We start from the raw sequence: 25,286 nt of genomic DNA on the forward strand, positions 1-25,286 counted from the left end.
TTTAAAGTTATCTCTGCAATGGTGGCTGTCAACATGGGATATAAAGGTTATAACAGTAATTTAGATAGCCAGAAGGCTGCCTGGTTAGGATATTGCGGCCTCACCTAAATTCCCCAAAGAACCTTGTTTTGCAGCAGTTTTTCCAACACTTTTTTTTGCTGCTACCACGTTAAGCTCTGACTTGAGGTTCCCTGAGTATTAAACTTCACAGATGCTCTCCTCAGTACCTGTCCTAGAGGCAACCTCACTTCTGGAGTCCTTTTCTATCACAGTTACTTTTATTCCCCATAAACCTACTGAATGCAGGATGTGAATATAAATCTACTTTAAAAAAAAAACCTTAAAGATATACAAAACAATTTTATTTGCAGGAATTCACTTTACAGTAGCAATTTTGAAAGCGGATGATAAAAAAAACCCAAACTCTTACAAGGTTAAATATTCTCCCCAACCAACTGCTCTCTAACTATACTGTTCCCTGAATCAATTGACAAAAAGTCCAATTTCCCGCTTGACTATTCAAAAGCATTATTTCCAAGTAAATTCATTAGTACTAAAAAAACCACCTACTTTTGCTCACTATATGTATAAAAAGCAGGTATTTAATACATGTAAGTAATATACAACTTAATTTCCATTCTAATGCATTCTAAAATCGAGTTTACGCTGACTGTAGATGACAGTTCCCTCCTCAAAAAGTGTACCTCAATACATATATATCTTACAACATACACAGTTGTCTACAGAACAGATGTACTACAGATTATAACATGCTGGATAATAGAAGACAAGTTTTAAGTGGAAGCTAAAGGCTTCCATGTTTCCCAAGTTTATACTTCCAGTTTTCACTAAAAAATAAAAACCTTTTCCATTATAAAACTACAATCAGTGCAGTGGCTAACAAACAGCAACCTGAGAATAATTTGAGGCAGCTGTCTGCATTTCTTCCCCTTCAAATTTATTAGATTTACTAACAAACCCAAACGACAACATACCTCCATTAACTGAAACACCTAAGGATACAAGCAACGCATTAATTTCTGAAAGCACTTACGCATAGAGACAGCCAAAACCTTCCAGGTATTGAGGGGGACTAGCTCTATCCTTTCTGTTATCATCGTGACACTGGCGGACACAGCCGTTTTCTCCAGACGTGCCCCATCCATTTCCCCAGGTCCCCAGACATACTGGTACTCGCACACACACAGATGCTCTTTTCAAAGCTCGCAGGGAAGGCGGCAGCTACTGAAGAGGGAACGTTTCCCTGTCAGCATTCAGCCCTGTCCCCTCGCCCGGGGCCTCCACATTCCTGTTTTCACGTCAGCCCAGCTCCCAAATGGAAAGTTATTTCTCAGCACTGGAATGTAAATGCATTCATCAAAAGTGATGCGGAATCTGAAGAAAACTCCGCTGACGACGCGCACCAAGAAAAGGTTTTTCAGTGAGAAGCCCTTTTCTTCCTCCCTCTTAAAGCTCAAAGATCGCTCGCAGAAAACCCAATTTCACTACTGCCAACTATGTTTCAAAACGGACATACAAAAATTTAGGTTATGCAGTCTTAACCTTTTTTTCTTTTGATATTCACCACCTTGCATTAGCTTAAAGCAGGAAGTAGTTCACATGTGAATTACAAGTCTTAGCAAAACTACATCTAAGTCTCCTCAAAGAAAGCTCCACAAAGTATGGTCATCTATATGGTGCACGTTCTTCAGCACGTTTTTAAGAGCAAAATACTGTTATAGTTTTATGTATTTGTAAATACAATTTTTGGAACAAAGTTGCCGGTTTAGAATAAAGTCCATTTAATTGGCACTTCCTCTAAGTGAAAAACTATATTCCATTTAGATATGTTCTAATGCAAGGAAAAATACAAATAACACATTTTCTTGTTTCTCAAGTTCTTAGAATTTGCTATGGTACATTTATGCAAGGAAATGAATTCCATATAAATTTTGTTTCCTTAAAAAAAATCTGCAATATATTAAAAGTAGAAATATAACACATGAGCATTGCGGAGATTTATGCCAAAACTCTAGAAGTCAGGTATTGACAAGCTTTCTTTGTTCTGAAATTTTCAAGTGGGATGTACAATAAGCTTAAGATCACTGCTGTGCAATATTTGCCAATGCGGGACATCTAAATATACACGGAGATTAAAGTAAACATTTTCCCTCTCCCACCTTCCCTGAAACCAGTCCTTTTCTCTTTGCGCCTGTGCCTGAATAGATCTGTAAGCACAAGGCTATGCATAGTTGAGTTCAGTTTCTCACACTTTTAACATATTAACGATAAAAAGAGATCTTAAGTTACATAAACCCAATACAATTCTTTGTGAAAACTACATTGCTCCAGTTGACATCTACATTTAGGAGAATCACAGAAAACCACGAAAATGAAATACAGAGGTATTGCATTAAGCACATTTATAATTTGAAGCTATGTAAGCCAAAGAGTCTTCATTTGCGTTTGGGCAGCACCCCCACTGCAAATGCAACTACTGCCATCACTGTTTACGTTCCCATGCTCTCTACTGCGTTTCCCATCTTCCCCCTGCTCTCCACTTCTCAGTCCCAGGGCACAGAGGAGCCACCATTCCTCTGGATGGATCACTTGCTGCACGTGCTGCTCCCTCATACCAGCACCATGACCTCGGCCATGACCAGCACCTGCTCTCCATCACCCCATCAGTTACTCCCTGGGGATACAGAAGCAAACATGGGCAGAACATCTGGTCTCTGGCAAATCCCAAAGTCAAACCTTGATGTAATAATCGACGTTTAACTTGCAACGATGCCAGAACGCGTTAGATTTAGTTCTAAAGCAAACCAGCCACGCTGAATTCCTGAATGAAATATTACAGAGCGGTATTTAGTAGATGTCTAGATGGGGGGGAGAGAGGGGGAAACAAGGACTCTCTTCTATCTGCTGTTTAGGGAGATAGTAAGGGATTCAGTCAAGTTCCTCCTCCTGTATCTTTTTTTTTTTTTTAATTAAAAACCATTTTTTCATTTTGGTACCTCCAGATTAGAATTAAAAACAGCAGTCCCTCTTAATGGCTTATTCTAAGCAAGATAGGTTTTAGCTGTGTTTCCCCTGATCGTGCTGTGAAACCCAGACTGTTCCTCCACCTGACTCGCCCTTGCCGGGGATGAAAAAAAGAAGAAAGTTCCAATTTAGAAGTGTGCATACATGCACAAGCCGTCCCTAGGGGAGCACTTAAGTGTTCTGACGAAAACTAAATTTGGCGTGGCCATTTTCTGACCCCTCAGAAAAAAGAAAAAAAAAAAAGACAGAGGCCTTCATGCATGCAGAGCTGCTCGAACGTGAACAGCCCTCCGCTGGGGAGGGGGCAAGGGGGGAGGCAGCAGCGGCTTTCCCCACGCTTAAAGCCACACACTGGAAACTATGAAAGCAAGGGGTTTGGCAGCTAAAAGACAGAGGATCGTTATCTGATAATTTGATATATATACATAATTGTATTATATAGGCTGATGTTTCTGATTCTCATTCAAATTAGTGCCTGCCTTTTAGGAAAAATAAGCAAGTATGTGAGTGAATCCCCAAGCTGCTCTTTGACTTGTGTTAAAATATTATTTTTAATTAAAACGTGGCAGTCATCTGCATAGCAAAATAATCAGTAGATTCACCTTTTATTTTTTTTTTAAACTTCTTTAATTCTCACAATGTTATTCTATTGATAGCACTATTTTCAGCAAGAGCAAATAGCTGCTTTACAGAGATGCTTTTCAGTTGAAAGGAAAACTGAGATGCTGGCAACAGGAATAGGAGTTGAAGAGGCATTTGCAAACCTGTCACTGTTTGCAAATCCTGGAGACGTGAGCTCACTACATACCACAGATAAGGATGATCAGACTTATCCAGTGTCACGTGATAGCTTAGGTGTTTACAGGCTCTGATACAACAGCTCACCTGTCAGGGAAGGGACTCACAGCATCACAGCTGAGTACATCTCACTTAATAATACTTGGGGGGGCGGGGGGGGGCGGTGCTAGGGAGGGAGTAATTTCACAAGAGGAAAAAACTAAGCCTCAGACATCCCTGCAGCTCCTTGCTTGCCCTGGGACCCAAACTGCCCGCTGCCTGTGGGGGAAGAGGAACGAGGGTGCCATGGGCAATAACCCGGGTGCTGCAGCAGGAGGGTGCAGAGGCGGAAAGAAGCCAGCAAGCCAGACAGAGAACGCTTGAGATGTCTAACTAGTCCACGTGACGGACACTAAAATTACCGGATAAGCACATTTATAGTATATCAATGCTCTAAATAATTGCTGCTAAAAATGTGTGAAAGTTAATTTGAACTCCAGCTGAAAGCTTTCCAAAACTTATTCAGTATTTTGAACACGTTTAGTTAGCATCCTTATAGATGACAGCCTACGTAATACTCATAGGGATTTCTTTATTTCTTATGCAAATACAACCCAGATCAGAGGTTGCATTAATCGGGTGATTTATAGCTGACTGCTGAAAGCACTTCAAAAGAAGGTCCTGAAAACCCACAGTGAAACAGTGAATAATTTGAAATTAGCTAGATTCTGGAGGTTTGCTTCCAGAGACAGCCCCTTCGGCCAACCCCTGAAACGTAGGCCTTATGATCTTCACACAGTTTTTCTTTTAGTACAGACTACTGTTTTGAAAAGCGTGGTTAATTTTAAAATTTTACCTGGTTTCAAGACTCAGTATGGCAGCGAGTTTTACTAGTTTCAGTAAGAAAAAACAGTAAAGTTTCAGATTTGTTGCTTTTCACGTTAGCTTTTTATAATGTTACCTTAAAACTAAAGTTAAGCTGAAAAATGGTTGAAAACCTAATCTGAAAAAGTGCTATAAAGAATAACAAATTGTTTTGCAAATTTACTGCAAATGAGGGTAGGTGCTCAGGGCCTTTATAGCAGCAGATAATCGTGAATACTTTTCAGACTAGAATAGCACTTAGGGTGCTTTATGACCCTTTCATATATACTAAACAAGAGAAATGTGTTTATGAAATTTTCCTGTAAAGCTCTAGCTGTGTATTTATAAACTATATACACAAATACATAGATAAACAAAACTGGAACACAGAAGTAGTGTCAACAACAAAGTTCAGCTTGTTGCAGCAGTTCCTCTTTGAAGCATCTCCCGTACAGAAAGCTAGGAGGCTGGTACCTCATCAGAGCAGCTGAAAGAAGAGACCTTTATTTGGGGAAAAAAAAAAACATTCTCCTTATTTTATTTTTAAATTAGAAGTTCTCCTATTACTTTATCTTGGAAAACATTCAAAGATGAAAGCTTTTTTCCTAACCTACTTTTTTATCATTAAAAAAAAAAATAAAATAACTAATGAATGGTTTGAATAAAGACAGCTTTGCTTGTGCTTCATCTTAATGACGTCTGTGTTGCCATGGAGCTTACTGTGACATCACAAGATCTACATAATGGTCTCAAAGAATGAGAAGTAGTAGGAAAACATTACTTAAGAGGCAAGACCTTGTCTGAACACAGTTTGGCTTGTTAACATTCATGAAATTCATTAAAACAGAGGAGGATTTTTCCAACCTCATACAAAGCCTTTAGATGTTAGATCCTAAATGAAGACTGTTCTCTTGTTTTTTACCTTGAAAAACATAAAGTAAGCTTCTTTAAGTCCCCCTGTAGACTTCCATAATTAAGGTATTAGAAATTGTCATATTTTTAAAAAAAATTTAAAAATTAATAGCTTGACATGCCATCTAGGTTTTTAGTTGTAAAATAAGACCATACATATTGACATTTTCCACCCCCACTTATTAACTCACATGGAAGGCTAAACACATGACCTCAATAACTAGTTTCCATAAATCTTATTAGTACAATGCAGATATATTCAAGATATCTTTGTAATAAGTGCCCTATAAATGTAAATGAATAAACAACTAAAACGGTGAAGTAATACTGACAATTTTGTTTCAGCTATTTAGGTTATAATTTGAAAATAAATTATCCCTCACTTACCATGTTATACTAAATCTAGTGTCCCTGGATTTATTTTTTAGAAACATTTGAAAATTTTAGCATTGTCTGAAAGAAAACTCCCAGACATTTTAAAGTCTTCTACAGTACGAAATAACATTTTGTTAAAAACACTATTTGTAGAAGAATTATAGTAGCAGAATCATGCTAATAATCAAAACAATAGTTTTGATTCCTTCCACCTTTCTACAGTCCTGCAAATACATCAGTAAGTAAGAGTTATTACTTCAGCTTATCAAGATTGTCCTTCACCAAAGATAAGTCCATAGAAGTTTAGATCACCCAAGTTCCACATAAGGCAAAGAAAAGGCTCTTCCCCACATATACCCCAAACCTAAATGCAGCGACAGCCATCCCATATCACATTTATATCGGACTTCCCTCAAGATCTTTCTTGGACATTTTGTAATATATATCTATAAAAAGACTTTTAAGTCTTGCACTTGTAAGCACAGGATGAACTCTATAAGGTACCTCTTGACTTTTATGTAGAGTTCACAAATTATGGTAAGCATGATCTTCCACTCTCTATATTCTTCATTTAAATATAATTGTTCAGCAGTAACAAATTATCTCCAATTTCAAGATTTAAAATGGACCTCCTTGTCTAGTTAATGTTAAGGCTGTGAAAACTTCATAGCCTTGATGAAAATGGTCTTTTCCCCAGCATATCATGCCTAGACCAGCATCTAGACCTTCTTGCTCTGCAGTGCACTCCGTCCCCTCTCTCCACATGAGTAAACTTCTCCCTCTTTGGTATTCTTCATGCTATTTTTTTTGCACATGGTTCATTTTGTTGTTATTTTGGGGTAAGCAATGACCAGATAACTTCTCAGTTCATTACATGTATAAAACTTGCCTAGAAACCCTGTGAGCATGTAAAACAAACACGGTCTTCCTTTTGCCCTCAGCAAGAATCTCATGAAGTAACTGAGGGGTTTTTTAATGTTTTGCGGGTTCGTACTAAACCTCAAAAACTTAAATACTAGAGTATTGAATCAGAAGAAACCTTAAATCAGAAAGAATAGATTGCAGGACAGGTCATCTCACCATCTGCGGTATCAATTGTGAAAAAAACCAAACAGTTTCTTCTGATAGATATCTTAAATTAGCAATGTAAGCAGTAGTGAATATCCAGGTACAACAGGTCTCACATTTAACTTGAAAATAACCACGTACTTTATTACATAGGGAGTTCTCTCCTCCTTAAGTTCTCAAAAAAGAGCTCTCAGGTTTTTTCCACATACACATTTGTATGCAAGTAATTTACTATAATTTCAGATAACAGCTTTTTAATATTAAAATCAAGCCTGAAATTTTACAAAGAAAATAACAGTATAAGTGAGAACTGTTGAAATTAAATGAATATCACATAATTATAATGTACGGAAGAACAATAAAAGCAAAAGCAAAGAGGAACAATGTTTCCAAGATTGATTAGATGTTGTTCTCAATTACTTCAAATTGTGACATGCTCCATTAGAAACCTTAATGCTGGGATTAGAAAGGTCTCTCTAACCAATGAGACACAAAATAAGATAAAGAGAAGAGTCAGCAATAAAAACCATACTGTTTCAGGGCCAGTTTTCATTGCAGCACATTTTAGAAACCAGGTATCAACTAAGAAGCACCAATTTTTTTTCAACAACGAGGGTATGTCAACATCTTCAGGAAAAACAAGTTTTCAGTGGAATGCACGTTTTTCCCATCCATCCTATAGAGCATGCTAAAACATTCCCAGTAAAAACAAAAAGCCCACCATTTCAGCACATTTTTCAAACATTAAATAGCCACAATTTTAACGCCAATGTTTTAACATCTAAAAAAATGGGATGTAAGAGTTGGTATCACTCATAGAGGTCAAAGATTATATTTCCTCTGTCAGCTACCTGTCAAGGATTCTCTCCTTTCCTCTACTTACTTTCTGATATCATCCCCTATAAATCTAGTCTGTTAAACCTCTCTGCTTGCTTGATTTGAATTTTTCCTTAAGATACACTCATGCTTACACAGAAAAGTTCTACTCTCCATGTTACCCCCAGATTTTGTGTTTTCCTTAGCATTGACCTACATCCTATACTCACATCCCACTGAAAAAATTTTATTATACTTATTCTACATAACAAGCATTTCGATTTTTTTTATGATTGTTGTTGTTCTTAGAGGCGAACAGTGGCAGGAAATGCCATCTGGTCTTAGCTTAACAATTACCGTGCGTGAAACAATGAGAAACCGGACCAGAACAAGGACTTGTGAATCTACAAGCTCTACACCATCAATTAATGGTGTCTCTCTATAGAAAGTGCATGAAGTTGTTCTGAACATTCCACCAATACCCTTGAGCATCAGCAGGTGATCCAGACTCTCTCAAGTCCATCATCAGGTCTTTCATATGGAAAGAGACAGAAGTCTGTAGCTCTAGGATTTAAACCTAGAAACCAGTACAAGGCTTGCATTTGTCAGCTTGTGAGGGCTTCTTGGCTTCTCTCCTAGGATAGAGCATTTCCATCCCTGAACCCTCCGCCTTAAGAGGAAAACAGACACATTTGGGCTCACTTAAAAGTTATTCAGGTCATTTGACACTTTCTGCTTCTTTGTTTGTTACCTTCCCATCTCCTCATTACAAACTTGGAAGAAAGCCTGGTAGCACTGGCCCCCACTACACTGGATTTCTATTTTTATTTTCAAAAGATGCCAGCATAATAGATTAAGTCCCTTAACATTTTATCAGCTGTGCAAGAACAAAGTTCCAGTAGCGTTGAAATAATTGTTTTGACAGGAACAATGCCAGACACCACCCAATCTCATCATTTAGAAACTGTGTGCTCTTCTGTTTCTCAACACCTCAGATACTGGCAGCACACTTGGAAGATGACCAATTTCAAACCTCAATGAACTCTTAAATTATTCAGCAGAACAGGAGACTGGTAGAATAAAGCAAAAATGTACATAACACCAAACTCATTTAGCTGTAAAAAAAAAAAACACAAACATTTTTAGTATTCATACTTAAAAAGCTGTATACCAATTTCTGCAAACAGTAAGGATGGTCTCAGCTGACATTACTGGTTCAAGCAGCATGTGCTCTGCACCACGAGCTTTGCTGTAACAGCAGGTGATACAACAAGACAAGGCCCCATTAATTTATGGCTTGGGTAATTCAGCTACACCTGGAGTTGGCTGTGTCTGAGGGGAAGAAGCCAGATTCAGAGGGCTTGAAAGCCTCCCTGCACGCCCTCCCTGCTAGCCAGCCCTCGGGTAGCTGAGTGCAGGGACAGACCCACGGCAGCTCCAGCTCCTCCGGCACCTCATGAGGAAGAAGAGTGATGCCACCCATCAGCGAGCTCCAGGCTTCACTGGTAACACTGGCCATGATACTAACGGAGATGAACAGATTCAAGGTAGATGGCCAGATCAGGCACTCCCAATAAAACGCTCTCCCTTGTAAGCAAGCTTTTATTTTCTACAGGAGTTTGAGTCTCAAAAAGTATTCATAGTCACATGCACTGTGATAGTCTAATTTTGTGCTTGCAGGTAACAGTAAACATCTGCATTCCCAAAGGACATACACAGTCTTTTAGGTGGATGCAGATGGTACAAAGCAATTAGTGTTGCTTTCTCAATGTCTATTTAAAAATCCATTGCGAGTAATTAACGGTAGACATATACTGAATCATAAATGGACTGATATCTCCACTACTTCTTCCAACTTCTTTCTTCATCTTGTGATCTCACTCTGTCCTAGATTAAACCATTATGATCACTCTCACTCTCCTTCATGCTTCAGCTGCAGCTGATGGACTAAATTCTGAAGCAAGGCATTCAAACCAGACAGAAGACAAGATGGCACTGAGGGTCAGCCCATGGCAGTACCAGAACTCTATACCTTCCCACCAGCCTTGAGAGACAGTCATTAGCGTGGCTTCAGAACAGCGCTAGCCAGATACAGAAGTAATGAAGCAACAAACAGGTCATGGAAAAACCCAGCAGAATCAACTAGCAGCAAAAAAATAAAGTTGAATATTAAAGACCAAGAGTTCCAAGGGCAAACTAAATCCAAAGCACACATTTTCAAGTAATTTCTTAAGTAGACTTTAAACCATAACCTGAGGAGTTATTTTTCTTTATAAGGATCCAATGTATGGTCTTTGTGTTTCCATCATGGCACTGTAAAACCTTAGCCATAAGGAAAACTCAAACAGGGAAAAGCCCTGTAAGCTCAGCACAGCTCTTGATCAGCTCCCTCTGCAACTTAAATAACTAAACCAGCAGTTCACAAAAGTACAACCCTGAGCCTCCCTCAAATCCGTTGTTCTAAAACTCTCAGTTTCCTGCTCAGGGCAAAAAAAATAAATAAATCCCTTTTTAGTCAAATTCAAAATTTATCTTGGTTTAAATATTTGTGTATATTGGTCAGTCTCTTTCATTTAAAGCACCAGTTTTGTTCTCTTACCCCATGAGCTTCAGACAGCAATAGCCATTATTAATAAACCCTAAATTGCAAACATATTAGGGTCATATATTGAGAGGAGGATTTTATTCACCCAAGAGATTGCTCAAAGACAATTCTCTACTCAAAATGTATCATCAGTTAGATATACGTAAACCACACCAAAAGGCACGTCCCAGGCATCACAAAAATTAGGAAGTATTTTTCAGGATACATAAAGCTGTATAAATGCATCTACGTAGCCACGAGCTCTGCTCCAGCGTTATTATACTCATATGCACTTTTTGTCAAAATAAATAAAAAATTGCCAAAATCCCAAACACATTTTCTTTTGAGAGAGGTTACTTCCTTAAGCTAATCAGGACACACCTGGACAAGGACAAATCTTTTTTTGCACAAATTTAGTTTTGTTATTGCTTCAAACACATTCAAAGCAAGTCCACAACTTCTTCAATGGCTCTCCAGTAGAATTTGATACTCCATTCCGTCTTTTAAGTTGTTTTAGTATAGGAAAGACCAGTCATCAATATTCAAATAGGTACCCCCCTTTTAATTTTTAAGAGAGAAAAAGCAGATGTAATCTCAACTTCAAAAATTAATCTTTTAGCTAGAGGAAAAAACTTAAATCTGTAAAATCTGGGAATTTGGCAAAGGGAGGGCAGCTCTCCATCGCCATGTGCAATGGTGAGGGGATAACTGGTTGGATGTGAGCAGGAAGGAAGGAAAAGAAGAGGCTACAGCAAGGAAAGCGCATACATGAGTGAGTAGTTAAAGACGAGCAAAGCCAGGTTTGCATGTGGCAAGTCGGCACTGCAGCTTGCCCGAGCAGCACAGTACACACAATCCAGACAGTCTTGGAAGAATTCTAGGAGAAAAGCAGAAAACCCCAAGCACCAGAGCCCTACCAGTCTGAGAAAAACTGCCCAGCAATTCTGTATTTTGTTGCTGGTAAGAGTTTGTTGCATACTCCAGTCGTGGAAGCCACGGGCAAGCACAAGGTTAGCTGTGGGAGATCCAGGAGACGTTTTTGTAGTGCAGCTCCAAGGCAAATAAAGATGAAAGACCACGGTAAAATTTACACTAGAAGCAAAGTCCTGGAACAAAAACCACACGGGAAGTCCAAGCAGCTGAGCAAATGTGATGAGAGCATGGAGCAGACCTAGGGATGCTGGAGGCCATTCCAAAAGATATTTTGAGGGACTGTCACATTACTGCTGTCAGTGGCCACGTGAAAACACATGAGAACCAGGACAACCTTCAGGGAATTGTACTTTCTGCTCATTTATTTTCTGGACCTTCGTACATAAACCGCATTCTACCATGTGAACTGCTTCAGGGTACAGAAGCTCATGGGAAACAGTGAGGGGACCAAGTGTTAATTTCGCTAATTTAGTGGTCGTGGTGGGAAGGGGGAATGTTTAGTTTGACCATAATATGTGCCTGATACGTTAAAGAAAAGGAGAAGTATGACAACTGTTAATAGTTAAATATGGGGGGAATCTTCCTCACATTAAGCTGTCAGAATAAATTTCACTGTTGCAATTTACAGAAATTAAATAGGAGAACAAGATTAAGCTTTACTTTGTGTCACCAAAAATATGGCAGCTTTAATTGTGCAGGTCAAAATTCTTTAAAACTCTGAACTGTAAATTTTCCCAAAATAATAAGTTAACTGAAAAAAATCCATCTTATCTTATGAACCCTATTTGCTGGCTGATGGCTTGGCATTTGAACAAATACAAGACAAACTATATTACAACAAGGAAATAAAATTATACTTATGCTATTTTCACAAAACAGATGTAGTTTAGATGTTAAGGTTTCCAAAGCAAGTTACACGATTTAGGACCTCATGTATTCCAATATTCCATCTTGAACATATTTTTTTTCATTTTGAATTAAAGACTTGTCAAGTAGCCAGTTACAAGTAGTTTTACAAGTTACCCAGGACATTATAGAACTTTGGCAAAATTGGCAGCTATATGACACTCCTTTCAAACTATTTCAAGTAGCAGTTATTTGACCATATATAGCGCATTACAAAGCTGCTTATTTTTGGGCTGCTATACTATTATTTGTTTCTGGTTTGAGTGGGAAAGCAGTGGGGTGGTCATTTCTTATGCTTTTAGACAGCTTGGTGTTTTGGGTTTTTTTTAATTTTTTTAAGACGTTCCTCTATATATTATCTATCTGCCAAACCTACTCATCACTCCCTCTCCCCAAAGAATTTTAAATGGTATCTAACACTAGCAATCAAAGATGTGGAAACAATGATTTGGAAGGAAAAAAAAAAGTCTACCTGACACAAAATACACAACAAAAGAGCATTTCCAGTGTTATCTACCAACCCGCATGGTGGATATACTCTAAGGATGCTATATCTGAAACTAATGCGACTAAATTAGGTAATAGTGGCCCCAAATGCAAATAATATGCTGAGCACATGCAGTCAAATGCACTGAAGTACTTCCCAGTGTCAGCTATAAATCTGATGATAGCACTTCATCCTGTTCCTCATAGGTTCACATGCCAACAGCCATGAAGTTAAGAGCAGGATGGAATTCAGCACAGAACCCTCCAGAACGGCAGGCAGATCTATTCACCAGGGCTATCTGACTTAGCCTAACTAGGTACTACTTTTACCTTGGCTTGTACAGACATACATTTTAAAAGAGTGAAACCCAACAAAGAATAGCAAATGCTCTTGAAATTGAAGCTGAGCTCGACAAAGCCAGGAGGACAGGCAAGGGGAAGCCCTCAGTCTAAGCAGCACCGGCAGCTCCCAAGGTCCCTCTGGGACAGCTGGGTGCAGCCCAGAGAACCTGGGCAAAGGGATTTACTGCAGGCTGTCAAAAAAGGGAGAATAATTTTAAGGTAGGGGAAAAAAAAAAAAAAAGGAGGAGTTTTGGATAGTGAGATGTTTGGGTATAGGAGGGACACTCTGGGAAAAGTTAAGGAAATGAGAATTTTCTGAGTCACCCAGATTTGGAGAGAGGAATATAGTTCTTGCATTCTGCTCCTACACGGATTTCTCAGCTCCATCCTGCTCTCTTACTCACAAGCTTCGCATGTTGCAAAATTATTTTCTGGTAGCTTTCTAGATGGGCAAAGATAAAATGGACTAAACTGGAAAAAAAACCCCACTAAAATAGTCTAAATATGAATTTACAATAAGTTTGCTCAAATGACAATGTTTTGGCCAAACATGATCAAAATTAGATGATCTCTACCTGGCAATGTTTAGGTCTCTTCCTATTACCTGACATCAATTATGCATCAGGCCGTGCTCTATTTGCTAAAGCGTAGCAAATTCATCTTAATGGCAATAAGACATCAAGACTCCCAAATTATGCAATGCTCAAAAGGCTCTTGAAATCATTACTCCTTGTATGTGTAAATATTATATTCAGTTTAAGTAAACAGCTACCCAATAACTGCCTTTTTACCAGCTTTTTATTTCAAAATACCACCCTATCAGTTCTTTCTAAATAGCAGTCTTTCCAGGAGGTCTTGCTCCCTTTTTTCTAGAGCACTTTAAAATTTTACTGTAGTATTGCTGCTAATCAGTCTCTTCTACCCTGTCCATATATCTGAGCAGTTTACTATTTCCTCGTGAGCAATTCACTGCCAGCAGAAGTCAAGCTGGACAACTAAGTTTTCTTCTCAAGCCTTTGCTTTAATAAATAAATCGCTTATTACCCACCGGTATTCCAAATCAGAAATTTAACTTGGGTGCCCTCTCACTTTTCCCGAGTTTCTTACTCATGGGTGAGCCCAACGCCCAGATATTGCAGCTTACTCATCTACAAAGTAAAAATCCTGATTAGCCTTGTCCTAATTTTAAATAAGGCACTCACCTACCCTTTAATAACTATAGCTTCTGTGCACAAAGCCTCTCACTTGAATGACTCTGATATTGCTCTCCAGAAATCCTTTCTATCTTATATCATTAAAGTTTCTTAATTTTGCTTTCTTGGACTTAGGTTATTTTTGTTAATTAACAACTCATCTCTCTTGCATTTGCTTCCCATGACACCAGCTTTGGCAGCTACTTGACTCCATCCACAACTATGAAACTTCTCCTAATGCCAAATTCCACACTTGCAATTCAGCAAGATCTCAGGCACACTCCTAAATGTCATTGCTGAATTTCACTAGGTGAACGCTCTTCTTGGAGTCACAGGACCTGTAAGTTTCTGTTCATTCTGCCAGGAAGAATCTCAAGCTCATTGTTTATCATATTAAATCCCACCTCTCATCAAGTGTCAAAAAAATGCCTGAAGCACAAGCATTGCTTTAATTCAAAGGAACAGAAATTTCTTGCCACAGACTATATACAACTACCCCACATTAATTCAGATATCATATATCCCTTCTCCCAGGATCTAAAGGTAGCACTTTCTGCCAGCTTTTCTTCTGGCATTGCCTGTTCATGGATGACATATGGGACAATTTTCTTCCATCTGCCAGCAGCAGGGATCCTATAATCTGTTGTTGTGCTACTTTTTACAGTAACCAGTTTTGCACCTTTAGCATATACTGTTTGAAGGCACATCAAATACACCATTTTATCAGCAGTGCCTGTCCTTTTACAGATGCAAGACACTTGCTTACACCAAGAACATGTCACCATCATCAAATGGGAGTCCCAAGACCAACACTGCTCTCCCGTTGAAAGGGAGATTTGAACATCTAATTGTTCATATGTCAACCAAGACTAGTTCTGAAGCAGTTTCCCACTGTTTAAAACTGTAAGGAAGCTTCAAGTGCTTTCGTTCTCATCATACCATACAGAGACGGGTCATTCTTTCATTCCGCCTTTCACAAATTTTATCACATGGTATTTACTTCAAAGGAGACTTTTATAGTAGTCTGAATGAATATGCATATAACCAGCGTTTTAAAGCAATTCTGCTCTGCTTCCACTAAAATGATCAGGCTCAGCCACCTTAGTCTAAAATCCTTGCAGTCATTTGCATGTTTTTCCATAGCTCAAAATAATTAAATTTTTTACTATAGCAATATAAATTTTGAGCGCGTCACACTCAAACTTATCTTTTTCTATGTAAAATACCACTCTTTGTTGCAAATCCATTTACATGAAGCAGAACCTAAACAGAAGTAGCAAAACTGGCAGTAACAGGATCTAAACATATGCTGAAACAGGCACTGAAGACTTGTGCACGGTAAGTAAAGCCTCAGGACAACATCATAAGGTCTAGTGCATCCTATGATTTAAAGTTTGATTATTCACAGGAACAGACTACCCAGCACTTACTCCATCTGTAGGGGTTTTGGTGGTTTTATTTTTAAATTGACAGCACTTGCATGACACTTTGAATGTTTGTACACTGCCCACAACGATGGGCTTTCAATTCTAGCTATGGGCTTAAAACAATTACCACAGCTAGTAAAGGAAGGAAAAGTGTGTTTATGCGTGTACTTCTGTGTTTTATTAAGCGTAAGACATTGCCTTTTATTCTAAAAATTCTCTACATCTCAGGATTTATGTTTAAAATACAGAATGCAGTACATTCATAGTTGACATACCTGCTCCTTGGAAGAAACATAGATTCTTTAATGAAGACTGAGCCAGACAGCAGGATATACCAACAGGTACCAATATCATCAGGGCTGGAATAAAAAAAAAAAAAATATAAAAAAAGAAAGGACACAGTTTAAGACACTTGATTTCAGTTACTCATTTGCAGTATGAAGAATATCAAAGAGGCAAAACTACTCAAAATTATGGAAGAAAGCCACAGTTCAATCATGTACAAAACGATTCTGTCAAACAATTCTAATTTCCACCTGCAAATATATACATTATTAGAGTGCCTTATTTCATTTACTTCACTTTTTAAAAAAGCATTAAAAAGCATACATCTATCCATTTGGTAACAGCACAAATCCAATGAAATGTAATTGAAAGCAATTGAAATGAAGTCAAGCTACAGTAAATGTATATTATTGTATTCTGTCAAATCTATTACTTTCTTCCTGATGAAGACAACTGTAGCATCTTCCCCTCTATAAATAAGGCTTCCTTTCCCAATTCTAGCCATCTCCTCCTTCACTCTTTCTTCAAGACAGATATTTGTCTTTTGGCATCAGTCTGCCTTCACACAAGGTAAGGGAGCATGAAATACATTTGCAGATGGTAAACCTACATCAGATCTGCTAGTCAACCTTATCTGCTGCTACAGCGCACTGCCCCTTTCACGCCTCTTCCCAGCACAAGAATAAATTTCCAACAGTAAAAGGGACAGAGTTTTCTTTTCCACTCTCTTCATCCTGTAGAGGAACTGGATGAGGACTTTGTCATCCAGGCCCTGTTCCTTCTACTGTGGATTCAGATCTTGCTCCTTGAGTAACACAAAATCTTTTTCATAGGCTTAGACTCTTATTCAATAAGTTCAAATAACGTTTGGACAGGAAAATAAAATAGTTAAAGGTTACTAGAAATAGCTGGAGTAGAAGTCTTGTGTCGTTTTGACAGTGAACACTGAGAATCTCTGTACTTTACTTCAGTTTTTACCACTCCTGCTTCTTCCGAAGAAGCTCACTAATTAGATTCCAGTACGCTGTTACGAAGTGCATGAGCATTCTTATTTGAAAACCACATCCCTAGTGACACTAAGCGATGCAGATTACTTAATTAATCTGTAGCACCTTCTTTTTTTTTTTTTAAATTACATGTCTCAAGTCTTTAGCAACAATTAGTTCTAACTTTGAGCAAGAACAGCCCACATCTTTTAATGACGATGACAGCATAGTATTAAAACCCAATCTTAAATCTAAGTAGGCTATGTACGTGTTAGCAGCGTGTTTTTCATTTGAAGAACTGCAATTTAAGAAGTACCTATACAGCAGGGTCTTCAGAACAACAGTGCCATTTCCTCAGCACTCACTGTATTACACTTTCTAAAAGGGAAGCTGAAGTCAGAGAGAGAGAGAGGGAGCTGGCCTAAAACAGCTGAGAGCAAACCAGCAAACCATCCAATCTAAAAACCTGCTCCGTTTCCATTTTGCACTGTATAATATAACCACAAGAGAAAGGACAAACATCAGAAACACGAAGAAATAACAGAGGAAACTGAGGACACAATCTATGACTAAGAACACAAGAACTGACTAAGATGATGCAACCCATATTTCTTTTCTACCAGCCTATGGCCTGACGAGCGAAGCCATGTTGGTCACCCACACCCACCAGTGAAGACTTAACATCTTCAAAATGAAGTCTTCAGGGCACACTTCTTTATACCGATAGACAATAGAAAATGAAGCAATAACATCATGTCATAGCTAAAACAACAGATCATTTTGATTTACATAGTTGAAGAGCACCAAGCTGCCTTTTCCAAAGTGCTTCACGTGCTTGCTTCTCAGATGGACCTGTATTGCCCTCAAACTTGTTAGTCGAGAAAAAATTGTACATAAGTACAGAGAACCGGGTTAAAGCCAATAAACTCAAGAAAACCACCACTTCAAATTAAAATACCGTTCTCAAAAGCATAAAGATGCACCCGAGTTAAGTCACACATCTTTAAATACTCCTCCCGCCAAATGAGGCCTAAGTTGACAGGCATACAACCAGCATTGCTGCTGAACTGCAAGGCTGTTGGGTTTTTTGTTGTTTCTGTTTGTCGATAGATGCCATTCTTAATACAAATAATCTGCACAAATCAGCACAGTTGAAAGTTTTTAAAATAGGCATTTTCAGCAATGTCTATAGACGGACTGATTTCCCAAATTGCCGGGAAGTAACTCTATTAGGATGTCAATGTTAATTTTTCCATGTGGACTGAAGTGCATTATATTATCACATAATAAGTTTTGTGGGTTTGGGGATTATTTTCCTTTTCCTAAAAATTGGCAGTGTGACTAAGTATAAAAGTATATTCTGATAGAAAAGAAGCTCATCTGGGGTCACAAGCTTTATAACTCTAAAGCAAAAGTAATCTAGAAGATCTGTTTATACTTTTACAGAAAACCATTTCCAAGGGTAGAATAATAGAAGCAAAAATAAAAAATTTATTTAAACCAACAGAAAATATTTTAACTTTTGCAAATCTACCAGTATACAACCTTTTATTTGCCTCCTTTAAGAGTTGATGAACTATTTTAAATCCTCTGTCAAATCACCTATTTGTAAGGGGCTTTAGTTATGTTTTCTCACCAGAGAGCTTTTATCTCCAAAGAGAAAGGCAGCCACTGGCTGCACCAGTCAATATGTTCAAATTCTTAATGCTACTTTTGAATCTACCTTTGAATCACTGAACAAACAGCTATAATGATTACACATTTAACTGCAGCGGTTTAAGCTTTTCTTATTTGATCACACACAACACAGCATGACTTTTCACTCAGTTAATCATCCGACTCAGTTTTATCTTTTTTTTTTTTTGTCAGTTCACAGGTTTATCCGCTTTCTCTGCAAGTTAGCAACAGTTGTTGCTCCTTCTCACTTATCTGTCATGAACATCATACTTTATCCACATTTTATATAATCAAAAGAAGCATCTGTTCTTTTGACAGCTGAAAGTGCTGACTAAAAAAAAATAAAATCAAAATTTAGGAATACTATCTGATTGATTTTATTTTCCTTTTGCTTTATGTGTACTTTGATAATTGATTTTACTTTTACAGTCATGTTTGAGAATTTCTAAGCTCGATGGTACTTGCATCATGGATATCTACTGGACCAACTTATTATCTGGATTAAAAAAAAAACTTCAATATTGCTGTGTCACAATAGCAGTGGGTTACTACAGAACATACACGTATTCAAGGTATCTTCCCCAAAATACACTGTGTGTTCCTTTAAACTTTCATTGCCAGCCAAAACATCATAAATATTTCCAAGACAGTCTTCAAGAGCAAAGAATGCAGATGGGTTTTCTTTCTCTTCATTTTTACAACTACTAGTGTCTTTATATAGTCTTGAACAAAACATCTGAAAAAAAAAAAAAAAAACAAACAACAAAAAAACCCTCAACATGTACAGCAAATACATTCCTTCCTCCAGAACACACATGCTTCCCTCCAAAAAAAAAAAAAAAACCCAAGAAAAAAACCAAACAAAACCACAGACAAATGAAAGACTGATCTATTCCTTTCATATGAAAATATATTTAACTCCCGCACTTCTCAACACTTGCTACACTTTCAGTTGTTTAGAATTAAGCCTCAACAAAGCCATTTGGCAGCCAGCTCTTGCTAGAGAGTGCATTACAAATAAACACATGCAATTCTTTCATTTTAAGGATCCTGGGCTTTCCACAATCCTATTCAAACATCAGGTTGCTTTCAATCAAGTTTCCATGTTTTCTGTTCTACACTTGACATTTGTTCATCAACAATGCATTTGCATTCTTCAGGACTTTTGTGCCTGTAATGAACAACAGAAGGGACTATAGACTAAGCCTATACTGAACTACAAAAGTAATCCTTCAAGCCACAGGAAGACCCATGCAAATTCCTTTTTACCCAACATAGAATATCCACGTTTGAAAGGTTTTCTTTGCAATCACATTTTATACTTTATTTTTAAACATCAAAATTGAATTCTAGATAGTAAATCTAAGCCTAATTATGGAGTTTTCTTTCACTGCTAGAATGCTGCCTACCACTGGCAGCCCACAGAGGTATCTAGAAACTGTATTTGTTCACCTAAAGATATTTCTTCTGTCAAAGAGATGACAGCAAATTGTGCTTAAAAGGGTTCTTTTGTGGACAGGACACATCACTGACTGGGTTTGCAGGAGGGTTATTAACCCCGCGTAAGCACTTAATCCAGAATTAGCTGAAGCAGCATAGATGCTGATGACTTCCCCCCAAAGGCATCCTTAGAGGGTTTTTTTGGCCTAGTTGAGAGTAGGGTCCAGTAGCACGTGTCAGTCAAGCTGATGTAGAAAGGAAAGCCATTTGCTTAGGTAAGATCTTTCCAATGACTAGGTTTTGTAAAGGGTGCCACTGCTGCCTATCATCACCACCAGCACTGAAGCAGCAGCTGTCAGACACTAGGAAACTGGAAGTGCAGTGAAGGATCCATGTTGGGCTGAACGCCAAGCCCGCCCAACCCAGGCAAACAGCACTTCTACCTAGTTGCGAGTTCCTCTCCACACCTTCTCTCCAGTCTTGCAAGGCTGCACGCACAGCAGTGGAAACACTTGAAATCAGGAGTTATTGGCACGTGTACATTTCCAAGCAGGCATTCACTGATCTTCTTTGCAGGCAAGAAATAACTTTACCTGTTGGCCTCCAGTGATGGAGTACATTGCTTCAAATATGTAAAACCGGTGGGAGCTTCTTTGGCATTTTTTTGGGTGGTGTGGTTTTTGTTTGCTTTTTCCCAGCTCATCTACTGTTCTGGATATTCATCTGGATGAAACTCAGGACTGGTAAAACTATATTGCCTACCGAATGCAGCACAGCTATCCACTTTCCCAAGTTAGAGAAAACAACATTTATTACCAAGAAAGTAAGATGACACAGGCAATTTATCCTCAAGAGAAATCAGAACTAAGCCAGCCCAAGAGTCACACATTAAGGAGCAGTCAGAACAACAAAATCAATACACGTAGTCATTCTGTCCTAGCTATATTAAAGCCAGCAAAAGCCCCAGTGAAACTCTGGTGACGCAAACTTCCATCCATCCTTTACAGAACCAACAGGACTATGGCCAGATTCAAGACACTGGCTGCCCCACAACGGTAACTTGTGTTAGCGCACTAGGATTAGACTAATGCCTGTATGTCTATGTGCGCTCAAAGCATTTGACTACAGTGCAGAGGAAAGAGCCTAAATCTTAAGAGTAAAAAGCAGAGCAAGAGATCTTCAGCAGAAGATAGGATTTGTGTTCTGTGAAGACAGCAACAGAAGGACTCAGGTACAAAGATTTAACATTCTTCTCTTAAAACTACTATGATAGAGCTACCTACTGATAAACTTTTCAGAACTCTCAGGTTCTAGCAGCAACCTCAAAATTGTGCAAAATGGAAAGCCAACACCAAAACAGTCACCAATATGCAGACTTTAGTCATAATCTGCAGTAAGTTAGTCATACAAAATTTAAATAAAGCTACTTTAATTCTTGACTCTTGTATTATAGCACTTTTGAGAGCAGGGGATTTCCTGGGGAATTTATATTTAATTTCCCAGAATGCAAGAGAGCTTGAGTTACGGGAATTTGGGATCTAGAAACGGAAATGCAGAGACTGGATTGCAATGCCTTCCCATTGCCTTTCCCTCCCCAGCTTCCTGGATGTAGCCCTTTTACGCAACTACAACCTGCAGCCAGACACATTTCTCTGCTTTGAAAATGACACAAAAAACTGAAGACAGAACTTTGCAAAGTAACTTCATAGCTGTCACTAACTGTTCTGTTTGGAAACTTCAGTTACATAATTACGCGGTAGCCTATGATGACATCACCAGGCTGTCACCTCTAATAAGGTTAGACAGTATTTTCAGACTTAATTCTTTACATTTTCTAGCATATGACTGTTCTTGGAGACCTCAGAGGTACTCAAAGTTCAAAAATCAGGAACTGTTTATCAACCTCCAGACTGCCGAGATCCAAGAAGTTTGCAGGTTCTCTCAAAGTCTTCAGCACTTGTATCAAATTCTCGAAGCTGTAGTCTATTTATTCCACTGGAAGGGGCAGATTCATACTCCCAGATCCACAGCTAGCTGAATATACACTACTTAAAACTGAAGTTTTATTTTATAATTATTTTATTTTGATTTGAAGGAATCTGCAGCACTTGTACACCGAGTTTGTAACTATAAATCTGAATCAGTATTAACAGCATACCAAAGAAATCCTGCGCAACAAAATAACTTCTTTCAATACGTTCCACACATACCTATTCTATAAGGCATCTGCCTACAGTAGTTTCCAATTTTAGCTTTCAGACTTCCTGATCACATAAGATGCTGAAAAACCTTCCAAAATATTCAGCTACAATAAATATTTAAGTCAACCTGCTGAAAGACCCAATAAATCTCAAATACCCACACCATCTCTAGTGTCTTCTTCTATCCTAACAAGTCCTGATGCATCACTTACCCTTAAAACTTCTTTAGAAATAACTACATTTTAACGAGAGACATCCATTTAATTCTTACTCGCCATCAAGATGAGATGTAGCACTACCAAAACCTCTGGATTAATGAATCATATTCAGCACATGCTTGCTTGTGTGCATTTGGTTCAACTGAGATATGTACAGTAGCAAGAATTTGCAGGTCTTTGTGATGACTGCTGTCAAACATGCTTTAATTCTGTCAAATAAGACATCACTTCAGTGCAAAATTCAGCATCTGGACTTGAAAGCACACGCTAAACAGAAGTCTTTGCTGCCCTGACCACCTTCTGGTGACTGGTGTCTCAGCCAACTCCTTTAAGACAGCACTTGAAAAAAGCTAAGCAGTATGCAGGTCTCAGTGGAAACAAGCATGGAAATGGCTTCCATCTAGTAACTGCTTAATATTCCTTTTACAAGAGATGTGTCTCTCCGGAGACCTAAGCAACAGAGGTGTCATTCTCCCTCCAACACTCAACAGAATGGTCCAGCAACACTAGATGCTGCAAGGACCCCTAACGTAAGTCAAACATCAGCATCCAGAATTACTTTCCAATTCAGGGGAATTTTCCAAGTTATTTCATAAAAAGGTCATGAAATCATCAAGAACAATTTCTTGGTTGTGAAAAAGCTAGTTAGAATTATTCTCTCCATAAATCATTAAAATTCCAACCACTGAAGGATTCATTCAAGACTTACATTTAAACTGGATATAGTACCATTCCTACAAGCTACAACATTTGTAATTGTTTTGATAAAAGAACTTATATTACAAACCAAGATGTATCTGGCAGATTACATTTTCACGAAATCATACTCAATGTTGTTGAAAGTTGAATAAATTTCAAAAAGTAAACACTGAGTAATTCAGAATAGACATTGTTCATACTCCCAGATCTCCACTTGAGAGGAACAGAAACAATGAAAATTTGACATGTCAGAAGTGGTACCTCTTTCAAGCATTTAAGCACTACACAAGAAGAAATTAGAAAGAACATTGCTCTGCAAGCTTATGCTCCATGGGATATTGTTTCAGCAGATTAATCTGTCTGTTTCTCTTTGCTCATTTTGGTTATCCTCTGTATGCTGAAAGCTATAGGTACTTTATCGTTTAACTGAATAACCATTGCCACAATTAGACATTAGCCCTGAAGTGCCTTGGGATGTCAAACATGTCTTTAAGTTTAGTGATTCCCAGGTAGACATCTCATCGCCTGAAGATCCTGCCCACTAGCACTGCATTGTTGTAACACTCAGAATAATCAGAAAACCGTTTACCCACATTGTCAGCACTGTCTATAACCCTCCTTAATAAGCTAGTTAAGCAGTTACCTGACATCTGCTAGAGCATTTTAATGTCTCTTGATGACATTAAGAGCTACATCCCTAACACAGAAGTAAAACACGTTGGGTGCTTAATGCATTAGCCACACACAACTTTCAAATACTTTTTTTTTCTTTTTTTGTAATGAACACATTAAAGTTACTTTTATTCTTACTCCTATTCTTCGCTCTAAATATAAGAAAAAGTTTAAAAATATCCAGTAGTAAAACCAATAACTCAGAATTTAGAACTTCTAATTTTCACTAAACAGGCATCTTAGAGTGCATATTTCAACTGATGTCCAAGATTATCTTTTATTAAAGGACACAAGATGAAAATTGGTGTCTTGTCTGCTGGTAGCAAAAGTGGGAAGTAAAGAAGAATGAACCACAGGAAACAATGCCTCAGTACTCATGAAAACAAATAATCAGAAGTATGTTTTCCTTTAGAGTATTAATTTATTTGTACTCTTTTCCACTTCTGAAATAAAATCAGTACAAAAAACCAGAAAATTCAGCCTTCAGAGATTATTGCAGACTGTCAGGAATGCATGTCAGTCTAAGGCAGCTAATTAAACAGGTAATCAATAATTACATTATTCAAATATACATATGCAAGCTAATTGACCTATTGTCATTGAAGTCTTAGTATTAAACTTGTACAGTGAATTACCCCTTGATTTCAGAAGAGAAATTCAGAATGAAAAAATTATAGTCTCCTAAGTCATCAGGAAAACAATGACAGAAGTAGTAAAATTAAATGATCTTGCATCCAAAATACTCTTGAGGTAAATCAAGACAGACAATTCTATTATTAAATCTTACATCTTTCTAATATTTCTCCAAAATCAAAGCTTTTATTCTCAAAATTACTACAACAAAAATATGGTAGATTTTAATGAAACATTTACAGTAAAGAAAGTGCAAATTAAAATCCTCTCAAAAAACCCTTACTTTAGTCTTTATCCAAAGAAGTCTCAAAATTAGGTCAAACAATAACACAGAAATTTGGAACTGGCTGTGCAAAGCCAACAGACTGTAACGTTGATCACTGACACTATTAAGAAGCCTTGAGTCAGAGCCGACTGCCAAGTCATTGAATGGATTTGTTTTAATAATACACTTCGTCTAAGCGATTCCCCACAGAAAATGTATCCACAACACAATATATGAATTCAGGTTCCTGATTTACTGCAATGCAAAACTGGCAGTACCCCAACGCCACTTTGGCAACTGCCTGACTGTCCTAAGGTACAATATACCTTTAGGAATACTTTAAGCGAAAAAAAAAAAAAAGAAAAAAGAAAAAAAAAAAAAAAGATCAGCCCTGCTGCAGCAGTTCTTTGCATTACTAAATATACCGCTACACGACTTCCACAGAAACCTATGGATGCACAAGCAGAATGAATATATATTGT

The 25,286-nt window shown here is 37.9% G+C and overlaps 1 protein-coding gene across 6 annotated transcripts in view; it reads right to left on the reverse strand.

Moving 5' to 3' along the window:
* Positions 1 to 25,286, reverse strand: part of RAPGEF2 (Rap guanine nucleotide exchange factor 2) — a 195,102-nt gene that overhangs the window by 98,161 nt on the left and 71,655 nt on the right. For 5 of the 6 annotated variants that reach the window (XM_054204343.1, XM_054204349.1, XM_054204342.1 and 2 more), the window contains one exon: positions 16,004 to 16,087. In XM_054204343.1, the coding sequence (XP_054060318.1) occupies positions 16,004 to 16,087 (84 nt within the window). Of the gene's footprint in view, positions 1 to 1,054; positions 1,646 to 16,003; positions 16,088 to 25,286 lie in introns of those variants that run through there. The other variant, XM_054204345.1, reaches the window with a different exon arrangement.

This window comes from Rissa tridactyla, chromosome 5, assembly GCF_028500815.1.
Source record: "Rissa tridactyla isolate bRisTri1 chromosome 5, bRisTri1.patW.cur.20221130, whole genome shotgun sequence".
Lineage (NCBI taxonomy): Eukaryota > Metazoa > Chordata > Aves > Charadriiformes > Laridae > Rissa > Rissa tridactyla.